This window comes from Mustela lutreola, chromosome 3, assembly GCF_030435805.1.
Source record: "Mustela lutreola isolate mMusLut2 chromosome 3, mMusLut2.pri, whole genome shotgun sequence".
In the NCBI taxonomy this organism is placed as follows: domain Eukaryota; kingdom Metazoa; phylum Chordata; class Mammalia; order Carnivora; family Mustelidae; genus Mustela; species Mustela lutreola.
Window position 1 is genome coordinate 182,275,806 of NC_081292.1, and position 16,137 is coordinate 182,291,942.

Here is a 16,137-nt window from a genome sequence, read left to right on the forward strand (position 1 = left end):
TCTCTGCCTACTTGTGATCTCTGTCAAATAAATAAATAAAAATCTTTAAAAAAACAACAAACTTCCTTGTTATTCAATGATTAGACTCCCATTTCAAAATTAACCCTCAACCCAGCTCCCAGCACCCTGGGGCCCCTGGTGCTGCTTGACTTGGGTGCTGTGGGGCACAGATGGTGAGTCTGCCATGCCTGAGATGGGCCCTGTCTGTCACAAGTTCTGGGGGTCCCCTATCGTGGTGGATCCTGAGAGGTCTAGGGAAGCGTCCTTGGGAAGCTCCAAGGACACCTCTCTCTAACCTGACTTCCGGTCTGTTTGGATGCATGGTGGTAGTTGGTGTTCTTAAGAGAAGTCCAAGGCTGGGTTATCCTTGGAAGAAGGAAAACCTTTCTGGCCCTTGGACAGGGTGTCCGGGACAGGTAGTACTGCCCGTTAGGGGAATTACCTCGAAACATGGGGCATTTTTTTGATGGAGGTAAACATCTGAAGGGATGCAACCTGCATTCAGCTGAGCAGCCTGGAAAGCTTCAGGCCCCTCCCTTACAAAGAATTCCCAAGACAACTTTTGAACCACCCCTGCCCCAGGACCTCACATATATGAAAAGCCTGTTTATCTGAACCCAGACTTTTTTAACACGTAAACACCAAATTGTTTTTGCACATTTTGAGAAAGACTCCATTTGCCAGGAATGTACCTACATGTAAATGAAAACCGGACTTTGCTTTGTGCAGCACTTTGCCAAGAACCAGATCATGATTTTGGAACATCAGGTCACCCGCCGTGGCGCAGCTTGTGGTACACCAGTGGCCAGGAAAGCAATATCAGTTGGCGTCATAGCTGCTGCATCCAGGTTGATGGTACATAGCGGTGGGCAGTGGATACCATCGCCTTCTTGTTCAGCTGTATCCCCCGCTTTCACATAGGAAATACCTACAATCAATCACCTTCATTTCTCCTTCCTGTTGGGGGTGGAAATGGTCTGGAGTTGTGGTCACTGTTGCCATGCACCGTGGAAGGATATTACTCATGCATTTCCTTCCCAGGCAGCCATGGGGGCTGGGCCCCGGAAAAGTTGAAAACTGGGGTAGCAGTGATCTTTCCAAATCACTGCAGATTTCAGGGTTTCCAGTGAAAAAAGCCTCCAGTGAAAAACCTCCCCGGAATATTTTATAAGTCTTTTTCCCTCCCTCCCCCCCGCCTTATCCTGCTTTGCAGAGCTTGGATTGAGATGGAGATTCTTGGGGGGAGGGGTCCAGAACGTGGCTCCCCAGTTAATGGGTGATGGAATTTGTACAAGAGCTGGGCAAAGGTGAAAGGACCTGTCCTGCCCCAAATCCCTCATCCCTTTGCTCCGCTTCACTGACCCTTTCACCCCCTCCCCACTCCAGGCAGCTAACTTCATCCAAACTCTGACCTCTTACACTCTCTACTTAACTCTGGCCCAGGGCAGCCAAGACAAGCAGCAAGCAGGGCAGCATGAGCCGATCATCCCCCCATCCCACCCAACTCCAGTCCATGGGCCCCCAGAATGCCCCGGTTCCCCTGCTGCTGCCGCCGCCGCTGCCACCACCACCTGATGTACAAAATCCCTCCTCTCACCCTTGGGCCTCTCAGTGTGGGCCTCCTCCCTGGGGCCTCAGCTGTCTTCTGGCTCTGCAGGTAGGCGCAGAAGTGCAAGAGCTGGTTCTGACTGAAGAGGCATTTGGTGGGGAGTAGGAGTGGCATGAGAAACCCTCCGGAAATAGGTATTTCTAACCCTTTTCTGAAGACCACCCTTCCCATTCCTCCCCCTGCAGCATATCTTGGTCCTGGCTTCTCTGCTCTGGGCCTCCCACCTGCTCTTGCTTCCAAGTCTCCCCCCGGGAGAACTCTCGTACTCCCCTGCCCAGCTCTTGGCCTCCAGCCTCTTTTCCTGTGGTGTGTCCACCACCCTGCAAGTCTGGATAGGCAGCAGGTGAGGGGAACTCCCTGGAGAGAAGGGGGCGTGTGTGTGTGTGTGTGTGTGTGTGTGTGTGTGTGTGTGTAGGTGTGTGTGTACTCGTGTGAGTGTAGGAGAGGCCTGAGAAGTTCTTTGAGCTGCCATGCTTTGCTAGACCTGCCAGGGCTGCTGTTCCTACAGGCTCCCTCTTGTCCAGGCTCCATCCTTAGAGTTCCTTGTCCCTGCTCTGGTGCTGACCAGCCAGAAGCTACCTCTGGCCATCCAGACACCTGGAAACTGTGAGCACAGAGCAAGGGCAAGGGGTGAGGGTGGGGTGGGGCTGCCAGTCCGAGCCTCCAGGTGTAGGTGGGTGCAGGATGGAGAGTGGGCAGTGAGGGGAACGGCTAGGCTCTGGAGTCTTGGAGCTGTGCCGAGCCCCAGCTAGGATGGCAGAATACTGGGGTTCTGTCCCACTTATTCTCTCCTCTCCATGCCCCCCACTTTTCCCAGCCTCCCTTGTGCTGCGCCTGTGTCGGGGGTCTGGCTGCCATGGCCTGGGGCTCTGGAACACTTCTCTCAGAGAGGTAAGTGCCTCGGGGTGGGGAAGAGGAGGGCTGCCCGTGCGTTGCCAGGATGGAGGAGGTTCTAGTTTCCAGTTGGTGGGGCCTGAGATGGTCTGGGGGAAGGAGCTGAGGCAGGGACCCACATCTGGAATTTGGAATTCAATAAGAAGTCCAGGTTGTCATCAGAAAGGACCAATATCTACCATTTACATCGATGTGGATGGAACTCTGCTAAGTGAAATAAGTCAAGCCGAGAAAGATAATATGGTTTAATTCATATGTGGAATATAAGAAATAGCACGGAGGACCATAGTGGAATAGAGGGAAAACTGAATGGGAAGAAACAAACCATGAGAGACTCTTGACTCTGCGAAACAAACTGAGGGTTTCAGGAGGGGTGGTGGGTGGAGGGTTGGGGGCTGGAGTAACTAGGGGATGGGCATTAAAGAGGAGGGACCATGATGGGATGGGCCATGGGTGTTATATGCAATTAATGAATCAATGAACAGGACATTGAAAACTAATGATATACTATATGTTGGCTAATTGCATTTAAATTAAAAAAAAAAAGAAGTAGTAGTAGTCCAGGCTGAGGTCAGCTCCACTGAGCAGAATACTTCCTCTTTGTGCTTTTCTTGACTCCTCCAGGTGTCTGGGGCTGTGGTGGTATCCGGGCTGCTCCAAGGCACCCTGGGGCTGTTGGGGGGGCCTGGCCACTTGTTCCCCCACTGTGGACCTCTGGTGCTGGCTCCTAGCCTGATGGTGGCAGGCTTCTCTGCCCACAGGGAGGTGGCCCTCTTCTGCTCTACTCACTGGGGCCTGGCCTTACTGTACGTAATTCCTGACCGGCATGGGGTGGTGGCCAGTGGGTTGTGCGGGCCTGGGGGTGGGCAGAGCAGCTGGCCCTCCTCCCCAACTCAGCAGCTGTCTGAGCAGGGCCGATCCTTCATGGATTTAGAATCCTGAGCTTTTTCTGGATTCATTTGGTCTCCCACTGACCCCTACTCCCCCACCAAGGTATCCACCTTCCTCTCTTCACTGGGGCCCCTTTAAGGGAATTCTACCATTCCTACCTCCAATACCGCCCTCCCCCCAACAGGATACTTGCTTCCTCTTGCTCCTGAAGCTCCTTCTCTCTCCTAGGCTTATCCTGCTCGTGGTGGTCTGTTCTCAGCACCTGGCCTCCTGCCAGTTACCCCCCTGCCGCTGGAGGCCAGCTTCCAACTCTTCCCCTCAAGCTCCCATTCCCATCTTCCGGCTCCTCTCGGTATGTGGTGGTCTGGGGGAGGGCCAGTTGATGAGAGAAGGACTGGCATAGAACGCTTACTAAGCCTGCTACCTTTGGCTTCTGCCTGCCCCTCAAGGCTGGCTTGGAAGGTTCTGGGTGGAGGGGCTCTTTCTTGTCTCAGTCTTGCCGCTCAGGTGCTGATGCCGGCGGCCTGTGTGTGGATCATTTCTGCCCTTCTGGGTCTGCACATCATCCCCCTGGAGCTGTCTGCTTCCCTTGAGGTGCCATGGGTCTGGCTGCCTCACCCAGGTAGGTTTCCTCTTCGTCCTTTACTCTCTGACTCCAATAAAGGGTATATTTCTTCGGACTCGCGATTGAGTGAATTTCATTTGAGTTAAATCCTGTGTTTTCTCAAAACACGCAGGGGAGAGGAGTTGCCAGTCCGAGGAGCAGTGCTGGCCCCTCGTCACAGGTGTTTTGTTGTGTGTTAAGAGACATCTATAAGCCCACCACTCCCTATTGATACCCAATTGCCCAATTTATTCATTTGTTACCACCACCCTCCACAGGCATTTGGGTCAGTGACCTATGTATAAATATTGCTTTTGAGGCATTGTGCACAAATGCCATTCATTTGTCAACTTGATACATGTCTGTTGATTGCTGATTTTGTGCTGGACAGATGATAGGGCACATGGTGATGAATATAACAGACACAGTACCTATACTTATGAAGCTCTGTCTGCTGGGGGATGCAGACACTACTTAGTCATCCAAGCAAGTGTGAAATTGCATGTGGTACGTGTCATAGTGGGGAGGTATGTTGTGTAATGATAGCTTATAATGGAGAATCTGACTTTATCGGACAGATCAGGAAAAATATTCTTGAGGAAGTGATCTTTGAGCTGAGATGTGAGAGATGAATAGCAGCCAACAGGGTGAAGGCAAGGGAGAAGAGCATTCTAGGTAGGGAGAAGAGCCCATGCAAAGGCCCTGTGGTAGCCAGCCACACAGCAAGTACAAGGGCCTGAAACAAGGCCAGCGTATCTGGAGTGAAGGAAGTGAAGCAGAGTGCCGTGAGCGGTGAAGCTTTGTAGACCATGGCAAAGGGATGAGTCTTTATCCTGAGTTTGTTGGTTTTGTCCCGACATTATCTTAAAAAATAATGGGCTCTCGAGGATTCTTGTGGCACAGAGCTTTGGAGGCAGGGGAATGCTCCAGACTTGAGTCTGGCCCCAAGGTGGCTCTCTTTCCCTCCCCAGCTGAGTGGGACTGGCCCTTGCTGACACCCAGGGCTCTGGCTGCGGGAATCTCCATGGCTTTGGCAGCCTCTGCCAGCTCCCTGGGCTGCTATGCCCTGTGTGGCCGACTGCTACAGTTGCCATCCCCACCTCCACATGCCTGCAGTCGCGGGCTGAGCCTGGAGGGTCTGGGCAGCGTGCTGGCTGGGCTGTTGGGGAGCCCTATGGGCACTGCCTCCAGCTTCCCCAACGTGGGCACAGTGAGTCTTATCCAGGTATGTGGGTGGGGGTGTGGGTGGGGGCGGGGGAGCTGGAGGTGTGGGCGAGGGGAGGAAACTCACACTGACTGGTTGCCATCTGTATCCAGTGTTCTGTCAGGAACTCCATATCAATGATCTCATTTAGGGAGGTGCCTAGAAGTGGTAAGGGGCTAGGAGTGGGAGGAAGACACTAAGTCATCACCAAATTCCTTCTGTGCCTCAGGCACTGTACCCAGGCTGGGAGTCATATAAAGTCCCTGATCTCTTGGGCACTTCAGAGGGGGAGAGGCAGACAATTTAAGGAACAAAGTAAGAAAGGCATGCCTGGGTGGCTCCCTGTCTTGGTTAAGCGTCTGTCTTCAGCTCAGGTCTTGGTCCCGGGGTCCTGGGACTGAGTCCAGCATCAGGCTCCCTGTTCAGCAAAAAGTCTGCTTCTCTCTCTGCCCGCTGCTCCCCCTGCTTGTATTCTCTCTCTCTCTCTTTATGACAAATAAATACATAAAATCTTTTAAAAAAAGGAAAAAAGTAAGATAATTCCAGAGTGATATGTCCTATCAAGAAAACAAAGCATTTAAAAGTTTAAAATATTTTAAAAAGAAAAAGAAAGCAAAGCAGGGTAGTAGTGGGATAGCGGTTGAGAAAAGGAGAAGCCTTCAGGTAGAGTGCTTCTTGGGAGGGTCATGTTTGAGTTGGGATCCAAATGATGAGAATGCGCCAGCTGGATAAAAACCTTGGAGAGTCGAGGAAGAGGTGGTGTTTTCTGGCATCTCTTCTTCACCTAGACTGGCTCTCGGAGAGTGGTGTACTTGGTGGGACTGTTCTGCGTGGGGCTTGGGCTCTCCCCGAGGCTGGCCCAGCTCCTCACCGCCATCCCCCTGCCTGTGCTTGGTGAGTGGATGTATCAGCAGGCCTGGTATTGAACCAGCACTCACCCTGCCCCCAGGACCAGCCCAACTGGCTGGGTGTGGCTGGCCACCTCTCTTTCCGAACAGCATCCCCTGACATATTGATAGCTGTGTGTGTCAGCTGCCCTCATTCCCACCCCCCCCACCTTCCCGCCCAACATCTGGACCTCTTGACCGGGCTTCTGGCATCATTGGAAAATGAGCCTTTTGGTCGTCCATCTCCATCACCACCTGCCCCACCCTGCAATCCTCTCTGCTATTCTAGCCCTTCCTAACCTCCTTAACTACTTCCTTACGAGACAGGTGGGGTGCTTGGGGTGACCCAGGCCGTGGTTCTGTCTGCTGGATTCTCCAGCTTCCACCTGGCTGACATTGACTCTGGGCGGAATGTCTTCATTGTTGGCTTTTCCATCTTCATGGCCCTGCTGCTGCCAAGATGGCTTCGAGAGGCCCCGGTCCTACTGAGTACAGGTGGGAGAAAGGAGAGGGCTGGGAAGGGGAGTTGGACGGGATTGGGAAACAAGAACTGGAGGCTTGGGGTGCCTGGGTGGCTCAGTGGGTTGGGCCGCTGCCTTCGGCTCGGGTCATGATCTCAGGGTCCTGGGATCGAGTCCCGCATCGGGCTCTCTGCTCAGCGGGGAGCCTGCTTCCTCCTCTCTCTCTGCCTTCCTCTCTGCCTACTTGTGATCTCTCTCTGTCAAATAAATAAATAAAATCTTTAAAAAAAAAAAAAAAAAGAACTGGAGGCTTGGAGCTCTCCAGACTCCAGGTCCCACACCCTTTTCTGGGCTTTGGCGTAAATAGTTCATCCATTCGTTTAACAAACATTTATTGAGCATCAGACTACCCTCTTAGGAAACAAGGTGCCTCCAGATGTTGCAGTCCAGTGAAAGAAAGAAGACATGTACAGACATAGCAGGAACGGTTCAGATAAGGAGCTGGGTTGCTCGGCAGCAAAAGAGATAGTTTCTGTTTGAGATGATCCAACTTAAATTTTATGGAGAAAGTAACATTGAGCTGGTTTGACTTGAACATATTTAGTGAGAGGAAGCTCATTTCCGGTGGGGAACCATCATAAACAATGACTTAGAAGTAGGAAGACCTAGGGTATTTCCGGGGAGCAGCAAATACCTCAGTTGGTTAGTGCAGCCTAGCCAATAGCAGTGGCACTCAATTGAGGAGGATTTTGCCCCACAGGGAATACTCAGCAATATCCAGAGACATTTTTGGTTCTTACAAACAGAAGAGGGGATTGTTATTGGTATTTAGTGGCTAGAGGGGTTCTGCTAAATATCCCACAAGGCACAGGACAGGCCCCCTCAAACAAAGAATTATGTGGTCCAAAATGTCAGTAGTACTGAGGTTCAGAAAACCAGGCTAGAGCATAGAAGGTAAGAATTGGGAAGTAAGGGGCTCCTGGGTGGCTCAGTTGGTTAAGTGTCTGCCTTTGGCTCAAGTCACAGTCCCAGTACCCTGGGATCGAGCCCCACATTGGGCTCTCTGCTCGGCAGCAAGTCTGTTTCTTCCTCTCCCCCTGCCTCTCTGCCTGCTTGTGTGAGATCTTTCTCTTAAATAAATACAATCTTAAAAAAAAAAAAAAAGCAGAAAGTAAGGTTAGGGCTTTTATTTATCCATTTATTTATTTTAAAGATTTTTTTTTTTTCAGTTAGAGAGAGAGGTTGCTGGTGGGGGGAGGGGCAGAGGGGGAGAGAGAAAAAGAGAGAGATTCTTCAAGCAGACTCCCCACTGAGCAGGGAGCCTGATGAGGGCTTGATCCCAGGACCCTGAGATCATGACTTGAGCTGAAACTAAGAGTCGGCCGCTTAAGCAACTGAACCACCCCAGCACCCCAATGGCTGGGGCTTCCAATACCTAACTTTTTGGATCTATCTGGAGGGCATGTGGGTACTCAGAATACAGGATGATGGACTGGGAACTTGTGAGAAGGGCCTAGGTGGGGGAAATAGAAAATAGTGGGACAAAGGTGAAGGAAGATGGGATAACAGTTCAGAAAGACCCGTCCTCAGCCCACGACGTACACTGAGATCTAGGAATATAAGACTCATTGACCCTGCACAGGATCAGAGTTCCCTTCCTGCCTGGCCCCAACCCTCTATAGGCTGGAGTCCCTTGGATGTGTTACTGCGCTCGGTGCTTACAGAGCCCATCTTCCTGGCGGGATTCTTGGGCTTCCTTTTAGAGAACACCATTCCTGGTAAGTTGAGGCCAGGCCCCAGCACAGTGGGGAGGAGCCAGGATGTTCTCTCTTCCTGGGTAGAGCAATAGCCTGACAAACCTTTCTTTTGCAGGCACAAGGCTTGAGCGAGGCCTAGGTCAAGGGCTGCAATCTCCTTTCACTGCCCAAGAGGCTCAGCTGCCTCAGAAGTCCAGAGAGAAGGCTGCCAAAGAGTATGAGCTTCCTTTCCCCACCCAAAACTTGCATAACTGTATCCCCCAGCCCCTCCATTGCCTCTGCCCGCTGCCTGAAGACCATGGGAATAAGGAAGGAGGGCCCTCTGAGCCAGGAGAGACAGCTGATTTGTTGCCTGGCTTTGCGGAGCAGTGTCCTGAGTCTAGCCAAGATCTTGGGTCCCAGTGATTACCGAGAGTCCTACTCCTTCCCTGGTTAGTTTACCGTATCTCCCAGCTTGCTGGAGAGTCAGCTCCCAAGTTCTAATTTCTCCTGAGAAGAAGGTGTGTGTTTGCGCATGTGTGTGTGTGTCTATGAGAAATGGGCCCACCTGAAGGTCTCATTTCCCAATAGGTGTGTTGCCCTTCCTTTTCTTAATTAGGCCTAATAACAACAACAAACATTAATTAGGCCTAACTGTTCCACGTTCCAGGCAAGGGCCACGGTTTAGTGGGCTGTGATCGAATGAATGAGATTCTGCATCTGAACTATCTATGGTCAAACCCCAGCCTTCGCTTAACAAATATTTATTGAAGGCCTTCCATGTGCAAGGTTCTGGAACTACAGATGCGGATAACATAGGGTCCCTGCCCTTTTAGGGAACCTATCATTATAAAGACCTATGTGATTACTAACTAAAATCTAAGGTTAAGGCGGCCTGTAATAAAAATTAAAACAATGTTATGGAAGCCAAAAGGAAGAAAAAAAATATTTTTAAAAGACTTTATTTATTTGACAGACAGAGATCACAAGTAGGCAGAGAGGCAGGCAGAGTGAGAGGGGGAAGCAGGCTCACCGCTGAGCAGGGAGCCGAATGTGGGGCTAAATCCCAGGACCCTGGGATCATGGCCTGAGGCAGAGGCTTTAACCCACTGAGCCACCGAGGCGCCCCAGAAAAAATTAATTCTGATTGTGGATAGAGGCAAACACAGGCTTTCTGAAAAAAGCAGCACCAATCGAGGCCTTGACGGGAGGAGGATTTTTGCTCCTGTAAAGTGGGCGGCGAGAGTATTTCAAGCTTAGGTATCCAGCTGGAGCAAAACCATAAATTGTGCAAAGCAGAAAAGGAGTTGAGGGATTTCAAGTTTTTCTGTGGTGATGGAGCATAAATATGGGGCTAAAAGGAAGGAGAAATGAAGACAGGAGAAAGGATGAGGTCAAACGATGGGATTTATGCATTTAAGAAGGATCCTCTCTGAAACGGTTGGAACGCTGGTGAGGACCAGAGAGATTATCTAGTAAAGTTCAACCTCCTTATTTTATTTATTTTTAAAATATCTATCTGTCGATCGATCTATTTATGGTGGGGGGAGGGGCAGAGGGAGAGGGCGCAGCAGACTCCCTGCTGAGCAAGGATCCGCGGGGCTGGATCCCAGGAACCTCAGATCGTGACCTGAGCTGAAGGCGGCCGCCTAACCGACGGAACTAGGCAGGCGCCCCTCATTAGATTTAAAACAAAACAAGCGGTTGGACAGGTAAGGGAGGGAAGTGATCTTAGTTTACTGACAAGTCCAAATCCAGACAGCCCTCTCCCGAACCTCCTCTGGCATTCTTTTTACTCCGCCAGCGCGACTTCGAGGGGCGCCCACCACCACCTCAGGTCCTATAGCAGCCGGCCGCCCAGTCCCGTTCCGGCTCCCCTAGGGCGCGGCGGACCCCCAGCTCTAAGACGTCGATCCGACCGCTCCGAGGGCCCAGATGCCCCGCCCACGTTGGGCCCGGGCCCCGCCCCTCTGTCCCGAAAGGCCTCTACCCTAGGCCTTTCGGTTTGCGCGGGCCAGCCCGCCGCGGGGAGGGCTGGAGCTCTCGCGGCCCCTCACGGTAGGTGGAGCGGGTTTCGAACCGGGGCCGGGACTCGGCCGGCGCCGGGCGGTGAGGGACCCCGGGGACCCTGCGCGGGCGAGCCGGCGGGGACCGGCGCTCGGCCTGAGAGCCGCGGCGACCTCCGGGGGTGGGCGGGGCGCGTGCGCCGCGCGTGCGCAGCCCGCCTTCCGGCGGCGAGGCGGGGTTTGTGAAGCTGCTTGGTGGTGGGGTCCTCGGTGCTGCAAAGGGACTGGTGGTCCGCTTTGTTACCCTCGAGGGGCCCGGAGTCTTGTCTCGGTGCGGCCGGTGCTGTCGCAGCGAGGCCGGATGGAAACTACGCCGCCAGGCGGGGCTCCTGGGGTGGGGCTGCGGTAAAGCGAGCGAGGGTTGGTCCCCACCAGAGGGCCGGGGCGTGGCCCCGTCTAGACGGTCGCTGGGGCCTTGCTGCCCTCTGCAGGATGACGGGGGAACTGCGCTGAGAGAGGAGCTCTGCCGAGGGGCGGAACTCTGTGCAGACCCGGGTTCTCTGGCGACCTCCTGCTGGCCCTCGACGCTCTCCCGCTTCATTCAAGAATAACGCACGGGCGAATCTAGTTATCCTGACAGTTAAAGGCGGCCTTGAAGGGGAAAAAATGAGATACAGAGGTCTTGGACTCAACAGGACGCGCTTTGTGGGAGCAGCCGACACCAGGTCTGGTGCTGAATGTTTTAGACCTTCCTATGGGGCCTGATCCTGAGCACAGTTTAAATTCCTGCCCCAAACAGGACAAAAAACAATCATGCTGTTTGAGGGTTTTGAGCTCCCAGGCTTTCCGAAGCGATGGGCCAGGATAATCAACCCAATTTGGGGCACTCTTACAAGACATACTGCAGAGCGCCTACAGAGGACAGAAGGGTTTGGCGGCTTCACTTGTTTACTTGCATTTGTGACCTTTCGCAACATGGAACTCTATAGTGACGGGGAGCTTACTCATTCCAAGATCCCTTCCCTGTGGTACCAGCCCGTGGGGAAGGGACTGATGTCCCATCCTCCAAACGCAAGGTTGTGAGGCTGCTGCGAATAAAAATCACAATATATACTTTTCACCCAGCTATTGACTGCACAAATTAAGTGTTGTTACAAGACCATGCATCCAAAACTAAGTTATGGTTGGAGGAACTAGGGCTTAGACCATGATCGAAATGACTGGAGGAACAGAACCGTGTTAATCATGCGAATGAAATCCTAGAAATTTCACTATTTTCTTTATATTCTAAGGCACTCCCCTCACTTCACTTTCTATTTATAGACTGAAGTGGTGAAGAAGTTGTATCACTCCCCGCCAACAGGAAAAATGGTTGAATTTCCTGTACAGTAGCCATAGTTACTGAACATCTACTAGATTAAGACTACAAATTTAGTTGTTGAACCAGAAGAGTTGATTTCCAGAAGTTCTAGGGTGTGATGTCATTGAGGGCAGTACCTTGGGTTAGGGGTGTATGGGGGACGAGTGAAGCAGAAGTTAATTGTTTCCATCTCTGGGAAATGGTGTGCCTTGTTTTTATGTTTTTAGTCATCCAGGTTCTTGAAATGGGATTTGGGGTTTTTTTGTTTGCTTCTGGACATAGAGTTTGTTAGCCTTTATTTGTGTGTCATTGATCCCTTTGAAAACTTGACAAATTTGGGGACCTCTTCCTCCCAAATGGTTATCTGTGTGTATGCACAGATTTTGCCTATAATTCCAGAGTGTTCACATGCATAGACTCTAGATTAAGAATCCCTGTCTCTGGGAATGTACGTATCTGTGTATATATAAATATTTAGATATCTATATTATATATTATTATATAATTATTATGTAATAACTATATATAATATTATATATTGTTATACATTGCTATATATTATTACATAATATATGTATATTATATATATTTGAAAATCTGAGACCTAGAGTTTCATTTCTAGATAATGATAAAATAATTTGAATTTGCTGCTCATGACACTTCCGACTTACGATGTTTTGTAAGACAAGAACTATTCTTTCTTTTCTAGAAGTTCTGGGAAAGGGTAGCATGGTGTATTTATTAGGAATGTGATAAAGAGACAAGAATGGCTTAGGTTCCCACCTGTTAGAAAGCAGAAATACTGAGACCAACATGCCAACGCTTAAACACTACAGAAGAAAGGTATTTTCATACCCTTTAGGAAGTTAATTTGAAAAATAACATAAAATTCTAATTAGATTTTAGTGGCCAAGAGATAGTAAGGTTATATGTGGGCTGGTTATATGTGGGGTAGGATATAGGGTGTGGGGGGGTAAGAGCTGGTTATATGTGGGGTAGGATATGTGTGTGTGTGTGTGGGGGTAAGATGTAAATGTATACCTTCTGTCTTATTAGGGAGGAGTCCTTCACAAGGCTGATTTGCTGTAGCACTGTTTGTGTGGGGCCACTGTCCCCAGGCCTATAGTGTCCTGGGGTACTTCCCTAAATCCAGATTCTTCTGCAGATGGAGGAGCTGGAGGAAGGCCTGCTGATGCAGCCGTGGGCCTGGCTACAACTTGCTGAGAACTCCCTCCTGGCCAAGGCGTATATCACCAGACAGGGGTATGCCTTGCTGGTTTCAGATCTCCAGCAGGTGTGGCATGAACAGGTGGACACTTGTGTGGTCGGCCAACGAGCCAAAGTAAGCATGAAGAGAAGTTCTGCTGCGGGAAGGTAGTAGATATCATTTCTATCTTAGTGAAGGTCAAGGGTATGTTCACATCAGCCAGCTTGCTGACCTGTAGGTTGCCAAGGGATGAGGAATCATATTGGGACAATTCCAATGTCCTGCCCTTCTACCTAAAGCCCTGAGATCTCTCTCTCTCTTTCTTTCTTTTCTTCTCTCTCTCTCTTTCAAGATTTTATTTATTTATTAGGGAGAGAGAGAGAGAAAACTAGTGAGGGAGGGGGAGAGGGAGAAGCAGACTCCCTGCTGAGCAGGGAGCCCAAGGAGGGAATCCATCCGAGGTCTGAGCCCAATAAGAGAATCTGTCCCAGGTTCCTGGGATCATGAGCCGAACCCAAGGCAGATGCTTAACCATCTGAGCCACTCAGGTGCCCCCCCCCCCCAGGATCTTTCCATATTGTCTGTGTGTTCATTTTTGCACTGGTTACAGTACAGGGTAGGATGGTGAAGTAGGCCAGTCGCTCTCTGTTTTTGTTTTCTTCTTTCCTGTTCCCCTGTTTTTGTCTTCCCTTCCTCTCAAGCCCACTGTCTTCACTTTAGCCAGAAGTTCCTTTGCTGGGACTTAGGGGAAAGTCGGTTTCCTTTTTGCACCCTTACTCTGTCCAACTCGTGTTGTCTCTTTAGGAGCTGAACAAGCGGCTGACTGCCCCGCCTGCGGCTTTACTCTGTCATCTGGATGAGCTGCTCTGCCCGTTGTTGAAGGACACTGCTTGCCCCAGCAAAGTTAGCTTTGTCTGTGACCGTGTGGGCGAGGCACTGATACTGCGGGTGCGCAGTGAGCTCTCAGGTCTTCCCTTTTATTGGAATTTCCACTGCATCCCAGCTAGCCCTTCGCTGGTGAGTGTAATTCAGTTGTGGAGTTGGGGAGGGGAATGCCAGCTGCTTTGAGGTGGCTCTTGGGTGCTCTTATTTTTTTGAGTTTGACATTCTTCTTTAACCAGAAAACTTTCCTTGCCCAGACAGAAGGCAAAACGGATTCTTGACTGGTACATCCTGTCTTTGCAAAGGGACCAGGCAAAGGTTTGGTTTACCTGCTTTATTGGGTATCTTTATTCATTACTTTATTTAATATTTATGAAGCATCTACTATGGGCTAATTGTTGGGTGTCCAGATCTAAAACAATATAGCCTATACCTAGAGTTCATCATCTAGTGAGAAGACAGACAGGGAATAGGTTAAAATACGGTAAATTCTTTGATTGTGGTAAACTCAGGATGATTAAAGGTCTGAAAAACCTTCTTGAAAAGAGAGGGTTTTTGTTTTGTTTTTTAGTGATGGGGAGAGAGGAGGTGGGAGGGGTAGAGGGAGAGAACAAATCTTTTTTTTTTAAATTCTTTTTAAAGATTTTATTTACTTATTTGACAGACAGAGATCACAAGGAGGCAAAGAGGCAGACAGAGAGAGAGGAGGAAGCAGGCTCCCTGCTCAGCAGAGAGCCCGATGCGGGACTTGATCCTAGTACTCTGAGATCATTACCTGAGCTGAAGGCAGAGGCTTTAACCCACTGAGCCACCAAGGCACCTGGGAGAAAACAAATCTTAAGCAGGCTCCATGTCCTAAGAGATCCCGACATGGGGCTCGATTCTCACAACGCTGAGATCATGACCTGAGCTGAAATCAAGAGTCAGACACTTAGCCAGCAGGGCCACCCAGGAGCCCCATTGAAGAGAGAGTTTCTGAGCTGAGTTTTGAAGATGAGTAGGAACTAACTGGGGGAAGATCAAGAGGTCATTCTAGGCTAGAGTGCATTTTGAGAGGTGGGGAGATGTATAAGTGTGGGACAAGTGGGGGAATTTCCTGACTGCAGGGAGTTGTGAGAAATGAGGTAGGCAGTGGTCAGATTTTGAGGGATTCTAATGAGTTTGGATTTTACCCTAAAGGCAACGGAGATTCACTGAAAAACTTCAAGCAGGGGTTTAGCATGATTCAATTCATAGTTTATTAACAATTCATAGTTCATTAATAGTTTATTAACAGCAACAGGATTGATAATACACCAGCATTAGATACATTTCTGAACATTTCTTGTCACTGAATCCTCACGACTGTCCTGCAAAATAAGTAGTATTGTTCCGTCTTCAGAGTAGGAAGCTGAGGCTGAAGTCTCTCCAAAGTCATCCAACTGTTGATTTTAATTGTGTTTTTTGTGAAATTTTCCATCCTTGTGCTAGTCTACATCTTCTGCTCAAAAAACCTTGTCACTTTTTCTAAGCAACACCAGGGGGCGCTGTTCCCTCAATAATGCTTGTTCTGGGACCAACACCTCTTTGCTGCCACAACTAGTCTCACTTTACATCAGGCAGCCCTAGAAATTCAGAATAGTGAGACCGAGGACGTAGTTCCGCCTGGAGGCTGAGGGGCTCTAGTAGTTTTTTATTTGCCCCCAAAATAATAAAGTAAAGAATGATAATGTTGTCACTAAGAATGATATATAAAAGGAAAGTTAGCCCTTCTAGGCAAATTTCTCTAGTTGGGAAGCTGCCATAAGAAAAGAAGCGTCAGTGTTTGGAGTGGAATGAGTCCTGGTTGGCCATGGGGAGAAGTGACCATTGGGTAGTTGGTGAACAATTAGACATTAAGGTAAAATAAAATACTATTAAAAAAAGAAGCATGCCAGCCCAGGGAAACCCCTGAGGCTGAGGAAGCTTTACAGGGAAAATGTTAGAGCCAGCGGACACGGTCAAGGATGTAGGCGGACACTATTTCGGGCTTGTGTGTGTGTCTGTGAGGTCACACAGTCCTAATTTTTGTTTGTTACTCATTCTTGTGATGGTTTTTATTTCATTTTTTTTTCAATGAGCAATTCATGCAAAAGGCAAACATTTCAAATAGAATTAAAGAAGGGTCTAGAGTGAAAAAATAGGTCCTTCTACTCTTCTCTCTAGTCCCTCATTTTCCTTATTTAAAGCAACTACTGATACCATCTTCTTGTGCATTCTTAAAGCCGTAAGTAGGTTTGTATGTACGCAAGTATGTATATATACTTACACCATCAAATACCTATCTGGGTGGACATGTGCCTTTTCATAAATGGCAACATGCTATCCACACTGCTGAGTAGCTTGCTCTTTTCACTTAATTAAAAGTGAAAACTTAA

The 16,137-nt window shown here is 49.6% G+C and overlaps 3 protein-coding genes across 8 annotated transcripts in view; 2 read left to right on the top strand and 1 right to left on the bottom strand.

Annotated features, from left to right (window-relative positions):
- The first annotated feature begins 199 nt into the window (after positions 1-199).
- Positions 200-16,137, top strand: part of SLC23A3 (solute carrier family 23 member 3) — a 52,175-nt gene continuing 36,237 nt past the window's right edge. The window contains exons 1-14 of one of the 2 annotated variants that reach the window (XM_059168003.1): positions 200-848; positions 1,444-1,657; positions 1,795-1,952; positions 2,118-2,215; positions 2,427-2,500; positions 3,128-3,309; positions 3,623-3,746; positions 3,902-4,016; positions 4,970-5,223; positions 5,991-6,096; positions 6,417-6,584; positions 8,233-8,328; positions 8,423-10,344; positions 13,664-13,876. In XM_059168003.1, coding sequence (XP_059023986.1) covers positions 703-848; positions 1,444-1,657; positions 1,795-1,952; positions 2,118-2,215; positions 2,427-2,500; positions 3,128-3,309; positions 3,623-3,746; positions 3,902-4,016; positions 4,970-5,223; positions 5,991-6,096; positions 6,417-6,584; positions 8,233-8,328; positions 8,423-8,712 — 2,025 coding nt within the window. In that variant the 5' untranslated portion in view covers positions 200-702 and the 3' untranslated portion in view covers positions 8,713-10,344; positions 13,664-13,876. Of the gene's footprint in view, positions 849-1,443; positions 1,658-1,794; positions 1,953-2,117; positions 2,216-2,426; positions 2,501-3,127; positions 3,310-3,622; positions 3,747-3,901; positions 4,017-4,969; positions 5,224-5,990; positions 6,097-6,416; positions 6,585-8,232; positions 8,329-8,422; positions 10,345-13,663; positions 13,877-16,137 lie in introns of those variants that run through there. The other variant, XM_059168004.1, reaches the window with a different exon arrangement.
- Positions 8,428-16,137, top strand: part of NHEJ1 (non-homologous end joining factor 1) — an 80,430-nt gene continuing 72,720 nt past the window's right edge. The window contains exons 1-3 of one of the 5 annotated variants that reach the window (XM_059168013.1): positions 8,428-8,522; positions 12,818-12,994; positions 13,664-13,876. In XM_059168013.1, the coding sequence (XP_059023996.1) occupies positions 12,818-12,994; positions 13,664-13,876 (390 nt within the window). In that variant the 5' untranslated portion in view covers positions 8,428-8,522. The other 4 variants (XM_059168010.1, XM_059168012.1, XM_059168011.1 and 1 more) reach the window with 4 other exon arrangements.
- On the bottom strand, positions 10,273-10,893 carry LOC131827964 (proline-rich protein HaeIII subfamily 1-like). Its single transcript, XM_059168886.1, has one exon. It carries the CDS (start codon positions 10,891-10,893, stop codon positions 10,273-10,275), a length of 621 nt encoding a protein of 206 aa, XP_059024869.1.

Bases quoted from the DNA above. Each gene is read 5' to 3' on its own strand.
- LOC131827964 (XM_059168886.1), bottom strand. From the start codon at position 10,893: ATGAAGCGGGAGAGCGTCGAGGGCCAGCAGGAGGTCGCCAGAGAACCC.